Genomic DNA, 14,415 nt, shown 5'->3' with positions numbered 1-14,415 from the left:
TTTTTTTAATACATTTTTTTTAAATGTTTTATTCATTTTTGAGAGACATAGACCATGAGTGGGGGAGGGGCACAGAGAGAGAGGGAGACACAGAACAAGAAGCAGGCTCCAGGCTCCGAGCTGTCAGCTCAGAGCCCAACGCGGGGCTCGAACCCACAAACCGTGAGATCACAACTTGAGCCAATGGCAGACATTTAACTGACTGAGCCACCCAGGAGCCCCTCTCCCAGCACCTTCTGTTATTATTTTGCAGTGACAACATATTCTTTATTTTATTTATTTATTTATTTATTTATTTATTCATTCATTCATTCATTTTTTAAAATTTTTTACAACATGTTCTTTAAAATTTCCTTTCACGTGCCGACTGAGGGAACTGGATCCCTCTCCCCTGTGACTGTTGGCGATTCCGGGTGAATTCAAGGTAGAGTCCGCAGCCCATCTGTGCTGTTCCTTGGTCGTCGTGCAGAGCCTCACGGTGACTGGCCATGTCCGCCCTAGGTGTGACACGTGTGACGGATGTCCACAGCATTGGATTCCCTTGTCTCCCGGGCCTCTCTGCAGGCCGTGTCGTCCTTCCCTTCCTGGGCTGTGTGCTCACACCTCCAGGTCAGGGCCGGCTCCTGCTTTCTCTAGGCCAGCGCTAGCCTAGTTCCCCCTTGAATGGCCGCCTAGACTCAGATTGCAGCGCATCTGCCTTTCGTTTGATCCTGAGCAGTTTGGAGACGGAGGTGGCCAAACTGGGGTTCCTGGAGGCGCCCAGGTGAACGGGGTCTGGACGTGTCGGCGCACGTCTGCCTGGGCCGTCCCTGGGCTGACCCGGGAGCACCGCTTCTGAGGGCCTCACCGGGCCGGGTAAGACCTGTGCGTGTGCTCCGTGAGCGAACGGGTTCTGTGGGGCTGTGGGCCGTGTCAAGATGGCACCAAACTGGACAGACACAGAAGCCACTAGCTTTCCCTGACTCGCTTCCCTTTGTAGGTAATTGCGCAAGGTGCCGCGTCCTGGTGACCCCACACGTTTCCCACCGTCCCTGCCACGTGCCTTAGTAAATGGGGGCTTCTACAGAGCTCCGCGGGGAGGCACGTTGCTTTTGTGGAAAATTTGCAATTGTATTTCTTTTGTACTTTTATGAAATGTCCATGGATGTCTTTTAGTCGTGGTTACATAAAAATGTAAGACTTAAATCTCTTGTGCAGAAGATTGGCAAAATCACCGATGTCCTTTATTTCCATCATTTTTGTGATTTTTTTTTTTTTTAGGACGTCTAACATTTATCATTAACCCCTTATTAAATGTTTAATAATCACTGTTTAAGTGTCTTTTAGTGATAATGTATTATATAAAATATTAAAAATATTTATCTTTTTTTGGAAGTCATGTGATTTAGGTATTTTCCTTTTTTGTATCAAAGGTCTTCACATGGAAGCAAAAAAAAATGTTTTTTCTTTAATGTGGATTATTCCGTAAAAGAGACATACACCCTTTTATGTCTTTAACAAAAAGAACCTCCAGCTTTGTGAAGGAGAATAAACCCAAATTCAGCCCCCTGCCCAGAGCCACACTCCAGGCCAGGTCTTCCCTGACCCCTGACCCCCAGCCTGCTCGTGACTGCAGGGCCCTGTCCGAGGTCAGCTCAGGGCAGGCACCAGGGTCAGGGCCGTGTGGGGCTTCCTCCATGCTCCTGGCAGCTTACCAACACCCAGCCTTTCAAGGACCGTGTTTTTGGGGGCGCCTTGTGGCTCAGTCGGTTAAGCGTCCAACTTTGGCTCAGGTCATGATCTCACCGCTCGTGGGTTCGAGCCCCACGTCGGGCTCTGTGCTGACAGCTCGGAGCCTGGAGCCTGCTTCGGATTCTGTGTCTGCCTCTCTCTCTGCCCCTCCCCTGCTCACACTCTACCTCTCTGTCTCTCTCAAAAATAAATAAACATTAAAAAACTAATAAAAAAAGAACCCTGTTCTTGGGGTGCCTGGCTTGCACAGTTGCTGGAACATGCAGCTCTTGATCTCAGGGTTGTGAGTTCGAGCCCCATGTTGGGGCTTAAAATCTTAAAAATAAAATCTTAAAAAAAACTACAAAAATAATCCTGTTCTTTTTTACGAACGATTTCATGAGAAGGCTAAAACCATGCTGTGATCTCTAGTCGACAAGTTAAATACTCCTTTAAATGCCATGAGGAAGAATATGTCCACTAAAGACTATGTTCATGAACCTATTAATAAGAATATTGCGTAGAATACGCCTTTGGTAAATGAGTAAACTTGGCAGTTTGGCTCCTGGCATCTGGCTGTCAGTGGCCTCGGGATCCCAGCGCCGGAGCGGAATCCGCCAGGCAGGCCCTCATGAAGCTCGGCCGATGGGTTCCGCAGCTGTGCAACGTGGAGGTGACCGTGCTTGGCTGACGATGGCAACATTTATGATTATTTAATGGGAGTGATCCTCCCGGTGGACATTTGGACGGCTGGGTGGCTCACAGTGCCGGCCTTGGAGCCAGACCACCCGGGTTTGACTCTCGGTTCTGCCACTTGAGACCGTCCGAGTTCTCTGTGCCTCACTATCCTCGTCTGTGAAGTGGGGCCGGTGACTGCAGCAGCACCCCGTAGGCTCGTCGCGCTCGGTCAGGAGCGCATCAGAGGTACTTGGCACCAGCTCTTATTCTAAAGCTTTAACGTGAATACCTTCCGATACTACTACCCTTGGTTCTTAGGTCTGATTTTTAATTCCCGGACCTGAAAGGGACCTGATAGGTTAAGAAAGTGGTCCCTCATTTTACAGATGAGGAAACTGAGTCACAGGGGATGAAGAAATGTGACAAAGAGCACAACACTGTCTTTCGGCAGAGCTGTGTTTGTAGAACCCAGGTGAGCTGCCTCGCACTGCCAGCTCCCCGCCCCCCACCCCCCGCCCCCCAATCCATTCTGCTGCCTTTCGTCTGTTTAAAAACGGAAAGGGAAGTTGGACCCGTGGAACCCTGGGCCTTCAAGCCGCTGATGTTGGTTTTACCTCCTGTTTTAGCCTCAGAAGGGGAAGCTGACCCCGAGCCCTGTGGACTTCACTATCACTCCCGAAACCTTGCAGAACGTCCGAGAGGTACGTGCACTTCCCACTTGAAAGCCAGAGATGTTTTCTTGGTGACTGGACCCCGTGGACAGACCGTTGACCAAGGGTTCCTTCTTTGGGTATGAGGTCATCAGCAAAGAGTAACGTTCTGATTATCTCTGTACCCAAAATAGCCTGGATTTTTGGTTTGATTTCTTTTTTTTTTTAATGTTTATTGGTATTAGAGTGTGTGTGTGTGTGTGTGTGTGTGTGTGTGTGCATGTGCGCGTGAATGTGAGTGGGGGGAGGGGCAGAGAAAGACAGAATCCAAAGCAGGCTCCAGGTTCCAAGCTGTCAGCACAGAGCCCGACTAGGGGCTCGAACTCACAGACTGTGAGATCATGACCTGAGCTGAAGTCGGCCACTTAACTGACTGAGCCACTCAGGCGCCCCTGGTTTGATTTCTTTTTAAACTCGGTAACTGCTTAGAAGAAGAATGCTTTTCAGAGGCTGCTCCGGGAGCCTGTATGCCCACCATGGTCCCCCCCTCTCCTCCGGTTTTATTGTGCTGCAGTCAGAGCCCCTTTTCCCTGAGTCCCGACCACCCCCGCACCCCTCACTTCTTAGCTGGCCACCTGCTCTCTTGTCCGAGGGCCTGGCTCTTCTTCCCTGCTGTTATCCCGCATTCTGCTGTCCGGACCCTGTCATCTGGGTTAAAGGCAAGTCTGGGAGGCCTGGGGCACAGGCGCGGTTATTGGCCTCCCTGGGGAGGCAGGGGTGCGTCCTCAGGTGCCTCTCAGAAAGTCCCTTTACCATCTGGAGGGGACAGGACCCCCATGGCCCGGTTGGCTTGTACTCTCACAAGGATTTGAACATGACTGGACATGTGCAGGGAGCGCAGGTGGTAGTGACGGGCTGAGGCTGCGGCCGCGGCCCGGATCTCACTGCCCTGGTCCCTCCCCGGCCTCGGCTGTTCAGCCCGAGAACTACCCAGTGGTGTCCCAGTTGGCGCTCATGCTCTTAACTGGTTTGTGTTTCTTAGGACTCTAAACAATACAGAACCAGGTGACAGAACGGGAGAGGGGAGGGGGGCTGAGTAGATCCAAGAGCGACTTGTAAAGAGCACCCAGCCAGATCCTGTGAACGAGTTTGTTTTGTTCCTTCCATCATGTCCTGCACCCTCTGGTGTACCTTAATGTTTCTCTTTTTGCCCGGCCTTGGTCTAATTGGTTAAGGTCGCGAGGGTCTTTTTTTCTGTTAGCGTACTGTTACCTGCTCCTTTTTTCTCTAACATCCTGTTTCTGTTTTCCTAACAGTGATCCCCAAATGTTCAAACATGCAGAGACAATCATGCGTTTCAGTAACAACACGGAGAACAAGAACCTTCTGCCGGAAGGTTTATAACATTTTCGCATTTTCCTCCTACCACACCCTTGTTTGTTGAAATGGTCTGAAATCTAAGGTCTGCTTTGTCTGTTTCATTTTTCTCAGTGTTAATTAAGCCTCTGTTGGCTTAGAAGCCATTTCTTATAGTTGCCTGAACTATCACAGTCAGGATTTAACTGTCACTGCTTTACTGGAGGTGTCACCGTGGTCATTGCTGCCTGTTGCTTCCTCTCCCATTCTCGTGTGTCTTCAGTTTATTTTCTGTGTTGCTGGAGTACATCCTAGAGTCATTCTTTCAGAAAGGGCAAGGAGTGAACTTACATCCTTGAGTGTCTAACAGACACCAGACACTGGAACCCTAGTTTGTTCAGGTCGAAGACTCTGGCTCTGATTTCATTTGCACTTAGAACTTGGGAAGTAGCTGCCTGGTGTTCTGGTGCCTCGTGATTCTGATGATGACCTGATCCCCAAATTTGTGCGAGCTCATCTGTGTCTCCTCCCTCTTCCTTACCCAGCCCTGAAAACTTCCAGTATCTCCCCATCCTTAGCATTGTGGAACGTCTAAGCCCTTGCCCAGATTTTGATGTTTCCTTCAGCTGTCTTTCCTTCAGCTCTGGGACCATCTCTCAGTGTCTCTTAGACGCGTCCCAGCAGAGTCCTCGGCTCGGTCTTCCAGCTCACTGATTTGCTCTTTGGTTGGTATGGAGCCCAGCTATTGAAACGTTTGCTTCGGGCGCCTGGGTGGCTCAGTCGGTTGAGCGTCCGACTTCGGCTCAGGTCATGATCTCACGGTCCGTGAGTTCGAGCCCCGTGTCGGGCTCTGTGCTGACAGCTCGGAGCCTGGAGCCTGCTTGGGATTCTGTGTCTCCCCGTCTCTCTGCCCCTCCCCTGTTCATGCTCTGTCGCTCTCTGTCTCAAAAATAAATAAACGTTAAAAATAAAAATAATAATAATAATGATAATAATAAAAGAAACGTTTGCTTCAACAGCAGTGTGATTCATCTCCAAGCAGTTCCTCTCGCAAGATAGTGCCTCTTCCTGCAGACACACGGCCCTTCATCTCTCTTCCTGGTGATCCTGTTTGCTGGCGTCGGCCTCTTTTTCTTGCTTTTATTTTCCTCAAGTGTCTATCGGGTTTTGGGTGTCAGCTTATGTTTATGTAAACGAGGGTCAAACGTGTGTGGCCTTGATAACCAGACTCTCTGTCCTCGGCCCAAATGATAATCTGTCCTTGTGGTTACACACGCACGATCTACCTGAGGAGCTCTGCTGCAGGGGAGGGGCATTCGGCCCTGTGGGCTCTCTTTGAAGGTGTGCAGGCGGCTTGTCTTCTGGGGTCAGAGCCTTGTTGTTCTGCATTGTGGCCGTAAATGGGGACGCTCGCCCAGCCTGCTCTGGGAGCGTCCTGGGTGGGAAGTCCCCCTCTAGGGGGACACGCTGACCCCAGAGGCCGCCCATGGCCAGTTCCGCCATCCCTGTGACTGCCCCGCCCTGACTGCCCCTTCCTCGGGTGGGCCCCACCTCTGACCTCAGGGCTGCCCAGGGCCCGCTCGGAGCACGCGTGTGCAGAGCTCTGCCTTCTAACCGCAGGACGTGGTTCCCTGAGCTGGGAGCTTCACTGTCCGTGCACTTTTATTCACAGAAACACTTCACTGGGCTAGTCTTTCTCTGTGTAGCTTGTTTTTTTGTTTGTTTATTTATGCCAACGTCATGTCCCCGGGAGGAGGGGTAAAGTGAATTATTAGTCAGAATCTTTAGCTGGGCGTTGAGAGCTTTTCTTTTTTGCCAGTTGCCTAAAAGAATTTTAATGCAGACTGCTACTGCTTTTTAGTTTTCGGAACAAATAGCCTCTCTGTAGTTATTTTTAGAACTTTGTCTTGAATCAAGTCTTTTTTTAGAGCTCTCTGCCCTTGGGGCCAGCAGGTGCGGGTCCCTGCACCCCAGTTCCGGCGCTGCCCGACAGGGGAGACCAGTCACGGCCACCGCTGGCCCCTGAGGTGTGGCTGGTCTGAACTGAGATGAGCTCTGGGTGTCAGGTCCTGACTGGATTTCAAAAAGAAAGAGAATATAAATGTAATTTTTAATATTGATTATATGTGGAAGGGAGAGTTTGGACCTGTTGGTTGATTTTAGCTGTTTCCTTTTACTCCTTAAAATATAGCTACTAGGAAATTTTAAATTACATAGGTGGTTCCCATTTTGGCTGCATTTTGTTTCTGTGAGACAGCAGTGCTCCAAACTCCACTTTAGTAACTGGGACCAGCGAGGTGAAGGCTTCTAGAACAGTTACCTCTGTTTATATCCACTTCCCACAAGAAATCATCATCCACCTGTGACCAGGTTCTTAGGTCTACAGAGGAAGCATCCAGAAGGTTTAGTCAAGCATTGATGACAATTGTTTTCTTTAAATGTCCTTGAGGGGTGCCTGGGTGGCTTAGTTGGTTGAGCGTCTGGCTCTTGATCTCAGCTCAGGTCTGATCTCCTGGTCATGAGTTCAGGCCCTGCATTGGGCTCTGCACTGGGAGTGAAGCCTACTTAAAAAAATAGTAAAAAATAAAACCAAATGTAAAAAAATTTTTTAAATGTCCTTGAAATAAAATAAATGCCTTGGCTTTTCAAAATTGCATGATTGGGAGCATAGCATTCTTAGGGAGAGACAGCATGAGCAGGGGAGGGGCAGAGAGAGAGGGAGACAATCTGAGGCAGGCTCCAGGCTCCGAGCTGTCAGCACAGAGCCCGACACGGGGCTCAAACCCACGAACCCTGAGATCGTGGCCTACGCCGAAGTCGAACGCTTAACCGACTGAGCCACCCAGGCGCACATAATTGGGGGCATTTTTAAGTTGATTATTTTTTTAAAACCTTTTGGGTGTATGTGTGACCCTTACACGCTCTTGGCAACTTGCTCGGGCGTTTTTCGGTCGTTTTTCGGTCGTGTTGCTTGGCAAGAAGGAGCTTTCCAGATCTGATCTAGGCGATCGGGACAGCTCCGAGGGAGCCGGCCATTCTGTGCGGGCCGTGTGGACGCCTGGTGTCTGCGGGCAGCCGTTGAGTAATTCAGTCTGTTAGCTGACACGACCGTGGGTTTTACGAAAATTACCCAGCTTTGCGTTCGGTTTTTACTTGCACCGAGTGACTGACTGTGGAGCGATCTCCCTTGGCACCTTCGTCCCTGACGTCTCGCTTCTGTTTGTCGTAGAGAGCCCTGCTCCCCAAGTTTCTCATCAGGGGCCATCTCAGCTCAACCAGCTGCGTCATCACGCAGCCGCTGACGGGCGAGCTGCTGGTCGAGAGCTCGGAGGCCGCCATCAAGAGCATAGAGCTGCAGCTGGTCCGCGTGGAGACCTGCGGTAAGGACCCGGCGGCCGGCGTGCCGAGGGGGGAGCGGGCCGGAGGGCGCGCCTCCCGCTTCCAGGACGTGTCCGTGGGAGAAGGCGCCACGCGGAGGGAGGCGGCTCGAGTCGCGTGGGGCAGACGGCAGCGCCGGGTGAGCGGGGTGACACAGGTGCTCACGGGGTCCCCGGGGTCTCTCGCTCGGCCCGTTGGGACACCCGCTGTGTCCTGACCGCTCGGCGGCCCGCCTCCCCCAGGGTGCGCCGAAGGATATGCCCGAGACGCCACGGAGATTCAGAATATTCAGATCGCCGACGGAGATGTTTGCCGGAGCCTGTCTGTCCCCATATACATGGTCTTCCCCCGGCTGTTCACCTGCCCTACGCTGGAGACCACCAACTTCAAAGTGGGTAAGCGCGCTGGCTCCCTGCCCCGGGCCTGCCGGGGTTCTCCCGCGAAGGCGGGGCCCGCAGAAGGGCCACCGAGTGCCCCAGGCCCAGACCCACACGGGTCTGCTTGGGGCGGGCTCGGCCCAGAGCACCCAGTCCTCCGGCCACTCGGCAGGAGCTCCCCGAGAGGCTGCCGTGCCAGCCCTGACCGTACACGTGAGCGGCGCCGGCCCTCCACGGGGAGACAGCGTGGCCCTGTCGCCGTGGGGCAGGGACCGTGGGTCCGAGAAGGAAACTAGCACAGCGGGGAGCAAGCCCGCCGTGTGCGTGAGGAGGTCAGGCAGGCTCCTCTGATAGGCTGGCATTTGGGGGAGACTCGGACGTGACCATCAGTGTGATCACCGTGAAGGCTGCTGTCTTCCACCAGCTGGCGGCGTCTTGGTCATTTTCCATGACGAATATGTGTGAAGCCCCTTGAGTGCTTTTACCTGCCATGTGACATCATAACAAGCACGTCGTGGGGTCAGGACATCCGTGGCAAGAGCAGAGGGCACCAGACTCCGCTGTTTGCCAAACACGTACAAGGACGGTGACGTCTGCTGAAAGACAGCGTGGGGTCAGATCTGACCCGAGCTAAGCTGCTGTGACTTTTTTTTTTTTTTAATTTAAAAAAAAAAAAAAAAAGTTTTTTTTAACGTTTATTCATTATTGAGAGAGAGAAAGAGACTGAGCATGAGCAGGGCAGGGGCAGAGAGAGAGGGAGACACAGAGTCCAAAGCAGGCTCCAGGCTCTGAGCTGTCAGCACGGAGCCCGATGCAGGGCTCAAACTCCCCAACCGTGAGATCATGACCTGAGCCCAAGTTGGACGCCCAACAGACTGAACCACCCAGGCGCCCCGCCGCTGTGACTTTTCTCACAAAACATGTGTATGACTATCGAATAGCTGGTGTGTGCCCACAGCAGAGAGGGCAGGGCGCCAGGGGCTGGAGTGCAGAGCGAGCGCCCTCCGCTGCCCGCTTCCCCCCGCAGGTGCCCCCCTGGCGACCAGCGTCAGGCCCCCAGCACGCTGCCCACGGCGTCCTAAAAGCCGTGTTTTACTTCAGCGTACTTTGATTTTAAGCCAGAAGGAGGAGCTTATCTGTTGCTTTCTCACTTGGTTTTTCTACATAAGCTTCAAGAGCTCTAAACATTTTTGTTCTTTTGTGCTGTATTTTAAGCACGTAACTTTTTGCATGCTGTTTCTATCAGATTTAGAAAGTGTCCATATAACATGTCACGCGAGCCTGCGATTCTTCCATATAAATCATGCCCTCAGTCCTTCAGCCAGGACAGCAGTAATGCTCTTCAGACCTGATCGTGAATTTCGTGTGGTTTGGGGCTGACAGGCTCCCGGACACCAGTAGGGACTTGGTGGGGCTCACAGGCCGCCGGACACGGCTGGTCGGGAGCGCACGCAGCAGAGGGAGGGCCCGATGGCTGGGCCCCGTAGCTCCCGTGGGCCCTGGAGTTGCCGTCCATGGGCCCGGCTGCGGTGAGGCTCCGAGCATCTGGCTGGGAGGTGGGAGCGAGCCGTACGTCCCAAGTGTCCAGCGGTACCTGCGTGTACCCCCTTCAGCTTTGCTGGTGCTGACCACGCGTGACCCAGTGCTCCGTCGGGCCCGGGTCCTCCCGCGGGGACCGGCTCAGGGCCCCAGAGCCTGGGCGGAATGGCTGTTCTGCCCCGTGTTCTCTGCCGTAAGGAGAGCCAGCACCAGCTCCCTGACCTGGGCCTTCCCGGCCTGCCGGGCATCCAGCCACGCCGTGCCCCCTCCAGGGAGGACGGCAGGGGGGCGGGGGGATGGGGGAAGACGATGGCCACCAGAGTCCCAGCAGGCCGTTCGAGTGCCGTGGCGATCGTCACCATGAGGAGAGAGACGGGGGCGCTGCTGGCCGACAGCTCCTGCCAGGGCCGCCCCCTCCCCCCCCCAGGAAGGCAGACAGACACCCTCGGGGACACTATCCTCAGGACTCCAGCCACGAGGGCCTTGGGTGAGGTGACTGCAGAGCCCCTTCCCCAGCCGAGCTGCCTTGGTGCTTGGCCCTGGCCTCTTGGCACGGAGCTCCCCGCTCACACACACCGCTTTTGCCGTCGTCAACGAGAGACCGTTCTTTGAACCGGCGTCTGGGGTGAATTAACCCCTCCCACAAAGAACAACAGTGAAACCGCAGTCTCTCATTTGGGGCGGGAGACAGGGACCCACACAGCTGGCGAGTTCCCAGTCGGTTCTTCCATGAAGAACTGTTGGAAGTAAAAAAAAAAAAAAAAAAAAAAAGCAAGACTATGAATGAGCAGAAAGGATTCTAGAAGATTCTCTCTGGTAAGGACAGAGGATGAGGAAAGTGTGGTTGAGAAGCTGACCTCTTCCTGTTCCAAGGAGAGAAGACCAATTCCCCTAGAGAGAGTCCTCCCCGGTTCCCCTGGAAGCTGAGGGTGACCGTCGCGGGTCGTGGGCACAGAAGCCCCCAGGGCTGCCTGTGCGCCCCTCACCTTCAGAGCCGGGCGGTGGGCGTGTGGCCTCTGCTGCGGGGGCAGGTGAGTGTGACGCCCGTTCTTTCTTTTCTCAGAATTTGAGGTTAACATCGTTGTGCTTCTCCACCCCGATCACCTCATCACCGAGAACTTTCCGCTGAAGCTGTGCAGGATGTAGCCCAGGAGCGGGCAGCGTGGACGGCGGGAGCTGCGGGGCGGAAATGCGGCTGGGGGGCCCACCCATGGGAGCCGAAGCCCGCAGCTTGTGCTTCCTTTCTCGATGAATGTGTGTCAGAAACGGAGCTGACCCCCGACCACAGGCACCGTGAAGCTTCTGCTTCCAGTGCTCGCCTCTCGTCAGACCCCTTCTTTAAGACTCAACAGGACTCCGTTGTTTTTGGCCAGATCGCTTGGCAGAAAGCAAAACTTCCTGGGACTCCTGACTTAACTGCCCCCTTTTAGAGGCAGTAAAACTACAAACAGCCGTTTGTGCTTGGCCGGAAAGTGGGATCCCGGAGGCCGAGGAAACCCTCCACACCGAAGACTCCCCCGCAGCAAAGCAGCTTCGCCGGATGGTCACGGGCAAGCGGCCGGCTTACGACGTTGGTGGATTCCGCCCGCGCGGGGCCGCAAAGCGGCATCGTCTAGAATGGTGTAGCATTTTTTCCCCGACTCTGTTCTGTAGTCCTTTTGTAACATTTTTCATAACAACTTCCAAGTTTTGAGGGAACTGGAATAAAGCGTCCCTTCCTGGCACGGGAGGAAAAAACGTCTGTCTGCACCTGTTGTTGCTGGGTGGGTTCCGAATGGCAGGAGACCTGTGCCCGGGGCAGTAGGCGAAGACCCCTCTGCGGTGGGTGGTGCTGGGAAAATGCCCCGGACGTGATGAACTTGGCCTCTCCCCAAGCCCGTGACGGAGGTGCGTTCGGTAAAGCCACGTGGCTCGCGGAATGTGAGCCTGTTGCGACGCGTTTCTTCCGTCTGATCCTGCCATTGTATCTGTTGGTCCGCAACGAACAGGCCTCAGAGATAAGCCGTGTGCTTCGCACGTTCCCTGGCCTCCCTGACGGTCCCTCCGCCCGGTCAGGCCTGAGCAAGGCCGCCGGCTGACCCCCCCGCACCCCGGCCACGCCGCTCTCTTCTGCGACGGCGTCCTGTGACGGGTGAGGCCCAGGACGGACACGCCTGAGTCAGGCACCGCCTTATCCTGGGGCTTCGCCAGCGAAACTGACAGCGCTTATCCACGGAGTCATTCCGAAGCTGGCTCCCAGAGAACGCGTTTCCGGTTTATGAATCGCCCTTTATGCTCACGTGGCATTAATAATTGTCTTTGATGATGTGTTTAGAGTATCAGAAGACAAAGAGGCCATACTTTCTGGGAAATTTCAAAGGCAGAAGTCATTTTTAGTGAAAAAAGAAAAAAGCTAAATAAGAATTTTGAGAAAAGGTTTGGGATGTATATTGCTATAGAATTTCCTTAGTTAACAGGTTTTATGGATATAAATATGACGACTGCCCTTCTTAGGGGCTATTAACTCAAGACCTGCCAGCAGCCTGGCCGCTTTGATTTTTGTCTCATTGGATCCCGAGTGGCCCAGGCAAGGGCCTCAGGCTGGCCATGTCCTTCCCCTTCCTGGCCAGACACCTCCCGTGGCTGTTTTTTTTTTTTTTTTTTTTGCCGCTACCCTCCCGTGGCTTTTTAAGGGAAACACAGATGTGTAGATATCTCGGACAGCGGCAACCGCCCGGCTACTGTCCTGGCTGGCTGGGGCCAGGGTATCCGCTGTCAGGTGCCCGGGGCTGCCAAATTCGCCCATTAGAGCAAGAGCACAGGAGGGGGAGGGGAAGGAAAGAGTCTGAACCGTGAGTGTCTACCTGTATTAATTTGGAAACGCCCCTCGAGGCAGGAACGCACTTCGGCTGTCAGAGATCGGCAGGCGAGGGGCCTGGCTCCAGTTCTCCGCCATGTTGTAAGTTCCGGCGTAAAGGTAAGAGGTAGATCAGAAATCAGGTGTGAAAAAGCCAAAGCGTTTGTGCCTGAATTCGTCCAGTTGATGTCCTGAGCCTACCTGCTCTGGTAGCTGGTGGGGAAGAACACCCTGGTGCCCTGTCTGCCCCCACCATTGGAATCTCATAATTCCCAGTCTGGGTCTGAATTCTCCTCTTAAAACTTCGGGGGTGGGTGGGTGGGGGGTGGCACCTGGGTGGCTCCATCAGTTAAGCTAAACGTGGTTTCCCTGTTCATGAGTTCGAGTCCCACATCAGGCTGACGGCCTGCTTCAGATCCTCTGTCCCCCCCCGCCCCTCCCCCACTTGTGTGCACCTGCACATGTTCTCTCTCTCTCTCTCTCAAAAATAAACGTTTAAAAAAGTATTTAAAAAACTTTAGGGGAGAAGATTACCTCCACGTGCAGGCAGAGATGCGGGCTGTGGCAGATGGCTACACTCTGGGATCCCACGATCCCTTTCAGAATTTTTTTTCCGAAATAATGTGCTTCCATGAACCCAAGGCCTCCTGAGTAGGGACTGACTTCCAACTCCTTTGCTGCTGGGTGTGGTTGTGTGATGAGGAGGCCGTGGGCCCAGGAGCAGCCTGCTGCCCAGCTCAACCTAGCCGGAGCTCAGCGCCCTCCAGGATGGCGGAGAAGCGGGACACCCGTCCCCGAACGTGTAAGAACGGCTCACCTCCCCACCCTGTGTGGCCACGGGAGGAAGGAAGGGACACCTCTTCAGACCTCCAGATTGCCGGGAGGCTTGGCAGCCCAACCCCACCCCAGAGCGCGTGGCGGGAAGGGCAGGAGCCCCACACCAGGGCCCGGGCCTGGTAGGGCCGGAGGTACCCATGCGTGTGCAACAAACATCTTCGTGACCCTCCGAGCTGAGAGATGGCTTCGAGGCTCTCAGGGGTCCAGAACCCTGCTGGGGTCGGCTGGCCAAGTGCCAGGGTGGGAGGAAGCCCAGTTCCCCTGGGAGCCGCCATCGCCACCCGTTGGGTGGCCACGCCCGGCCCCACCCAGGAAAACCTCCCTGACCCGAGTGGAAGGACCCAGGGCTGGTTTTCACGGTTAGTGCTCAGTCGATTAAAAGGACTAAGTTGCTGGTTTCCCCGGAGAGAAGGGCCGGCTTAGCACCAAGAGTGAATTCAGGGAAGACAGCTGCACGGCATCCTTGTATCCTCCGCTTTGGGGGGAGAGCTGCAGTGGGCTCGCGAGGGTGGGCTCGAGGCTCTTGAGCCGGCCCCGACCTGTCCTTGAACCTTGTCAGGAGGTGCTGCCTCCGGTGAGGCTCCTCCTCTCCCTCCAGAGGGTGCGCCTCGAGCTGCCTGCTCAGGGTGGGGGTGGGGGGTGCTCCACCCTGGCGGTTCCGAGTCACTGGATGTTGAGATACCAGCCGTGGGGGCGCCTGGGTGGCTCAGTCGGTTGAGCGACTGGCTCAATTTCGGCTCAGGTCAGGATCTCACAGTTGGTGGGTTCGGGTCCCGAGTCGGGCTCTGTGCTGACGGTGAGGAGCCTACTTGAGATTCTCTCTCTCCCTCTCACTCTGCCCCTCTCTCTCAAAATAAATAAATAAACTTAAAAAATTAAAAAAAAAAAAAAGACCAGCGGTGGTTCTGGGTCTCGTGGGAGTAGGAGATACGGGAGCGTTTGTCGTCGTTTAGGATCTGGCCCCATCAACAGCGCTGTGCACCTGTCATTTAGCCGAATGGTGATCCTCGGAGGAGGGAACGGTTACTCTCCGCGTGGCTGATGGAGGGATCAG

At 54.3% G+C, this 14,415-nt stretch overlaps 1 protein-coding gene across 2 annotated transcripts in view; it reads left to right on the top strand.

Moving 5' to 3' along the window:
* Window positions 1-11,429, top strand: part of VPS26C (VPS26 endosomal protein sorting factor C) — a 45,710-nt gene extending 34,281 nt beyond the window's left edge. The window contains exons 5-8 of one of the 2 annotated variants that reach the window (XM_058731984.1): window positions 3,015-3,089; window positions 7,624-7,774; window positions 8,015-8,167; window positions 10,752-11,429. In XM_058731984.1, coding sequence (XP_058587967.1) covers window positions 3,015-3,089; window positions 7,624-7,774; window positions 8,015-8,167; window positions 10,752-10,834 — 462 coding nt within the window. In that variant the 3' untranslated portion in view covers window positions 10,835-11,429. The remainder of the gene's footprint in view (window positions 1-3,014; window positions 3,090-7,623; window positions 7,775-8,014; window positions 8,168-10,751) is intronic. The other variant, XM_058731985.1, reaches the window with a different exon arrangement.
* The last annotated feature ends 2,986 nt before the right edge of the window (window positions 11,430-14,415 follow it).

The sequence above is a fragment of the Neofelis nebulosa genome, chromosome 5 (assembly GCF_028018385.1).
Source record: "Neofelis nebulosa isolate mNeoNeb1 chromosome 5, mNeoNeb1.pri, whole genome shotgun sequence".
Taxonomy (NCBI): domain Eukaryota; kingdom Metazoa; phylum Chordata; class Mammalia; order Carnivora; family Felidae; genus Neofelis; species Neofelis nebulosa.
Note: the sequence above shows the minus strand (reverse complement) of the source record. Positions and strands in the feature narration are given on the sequence as shown.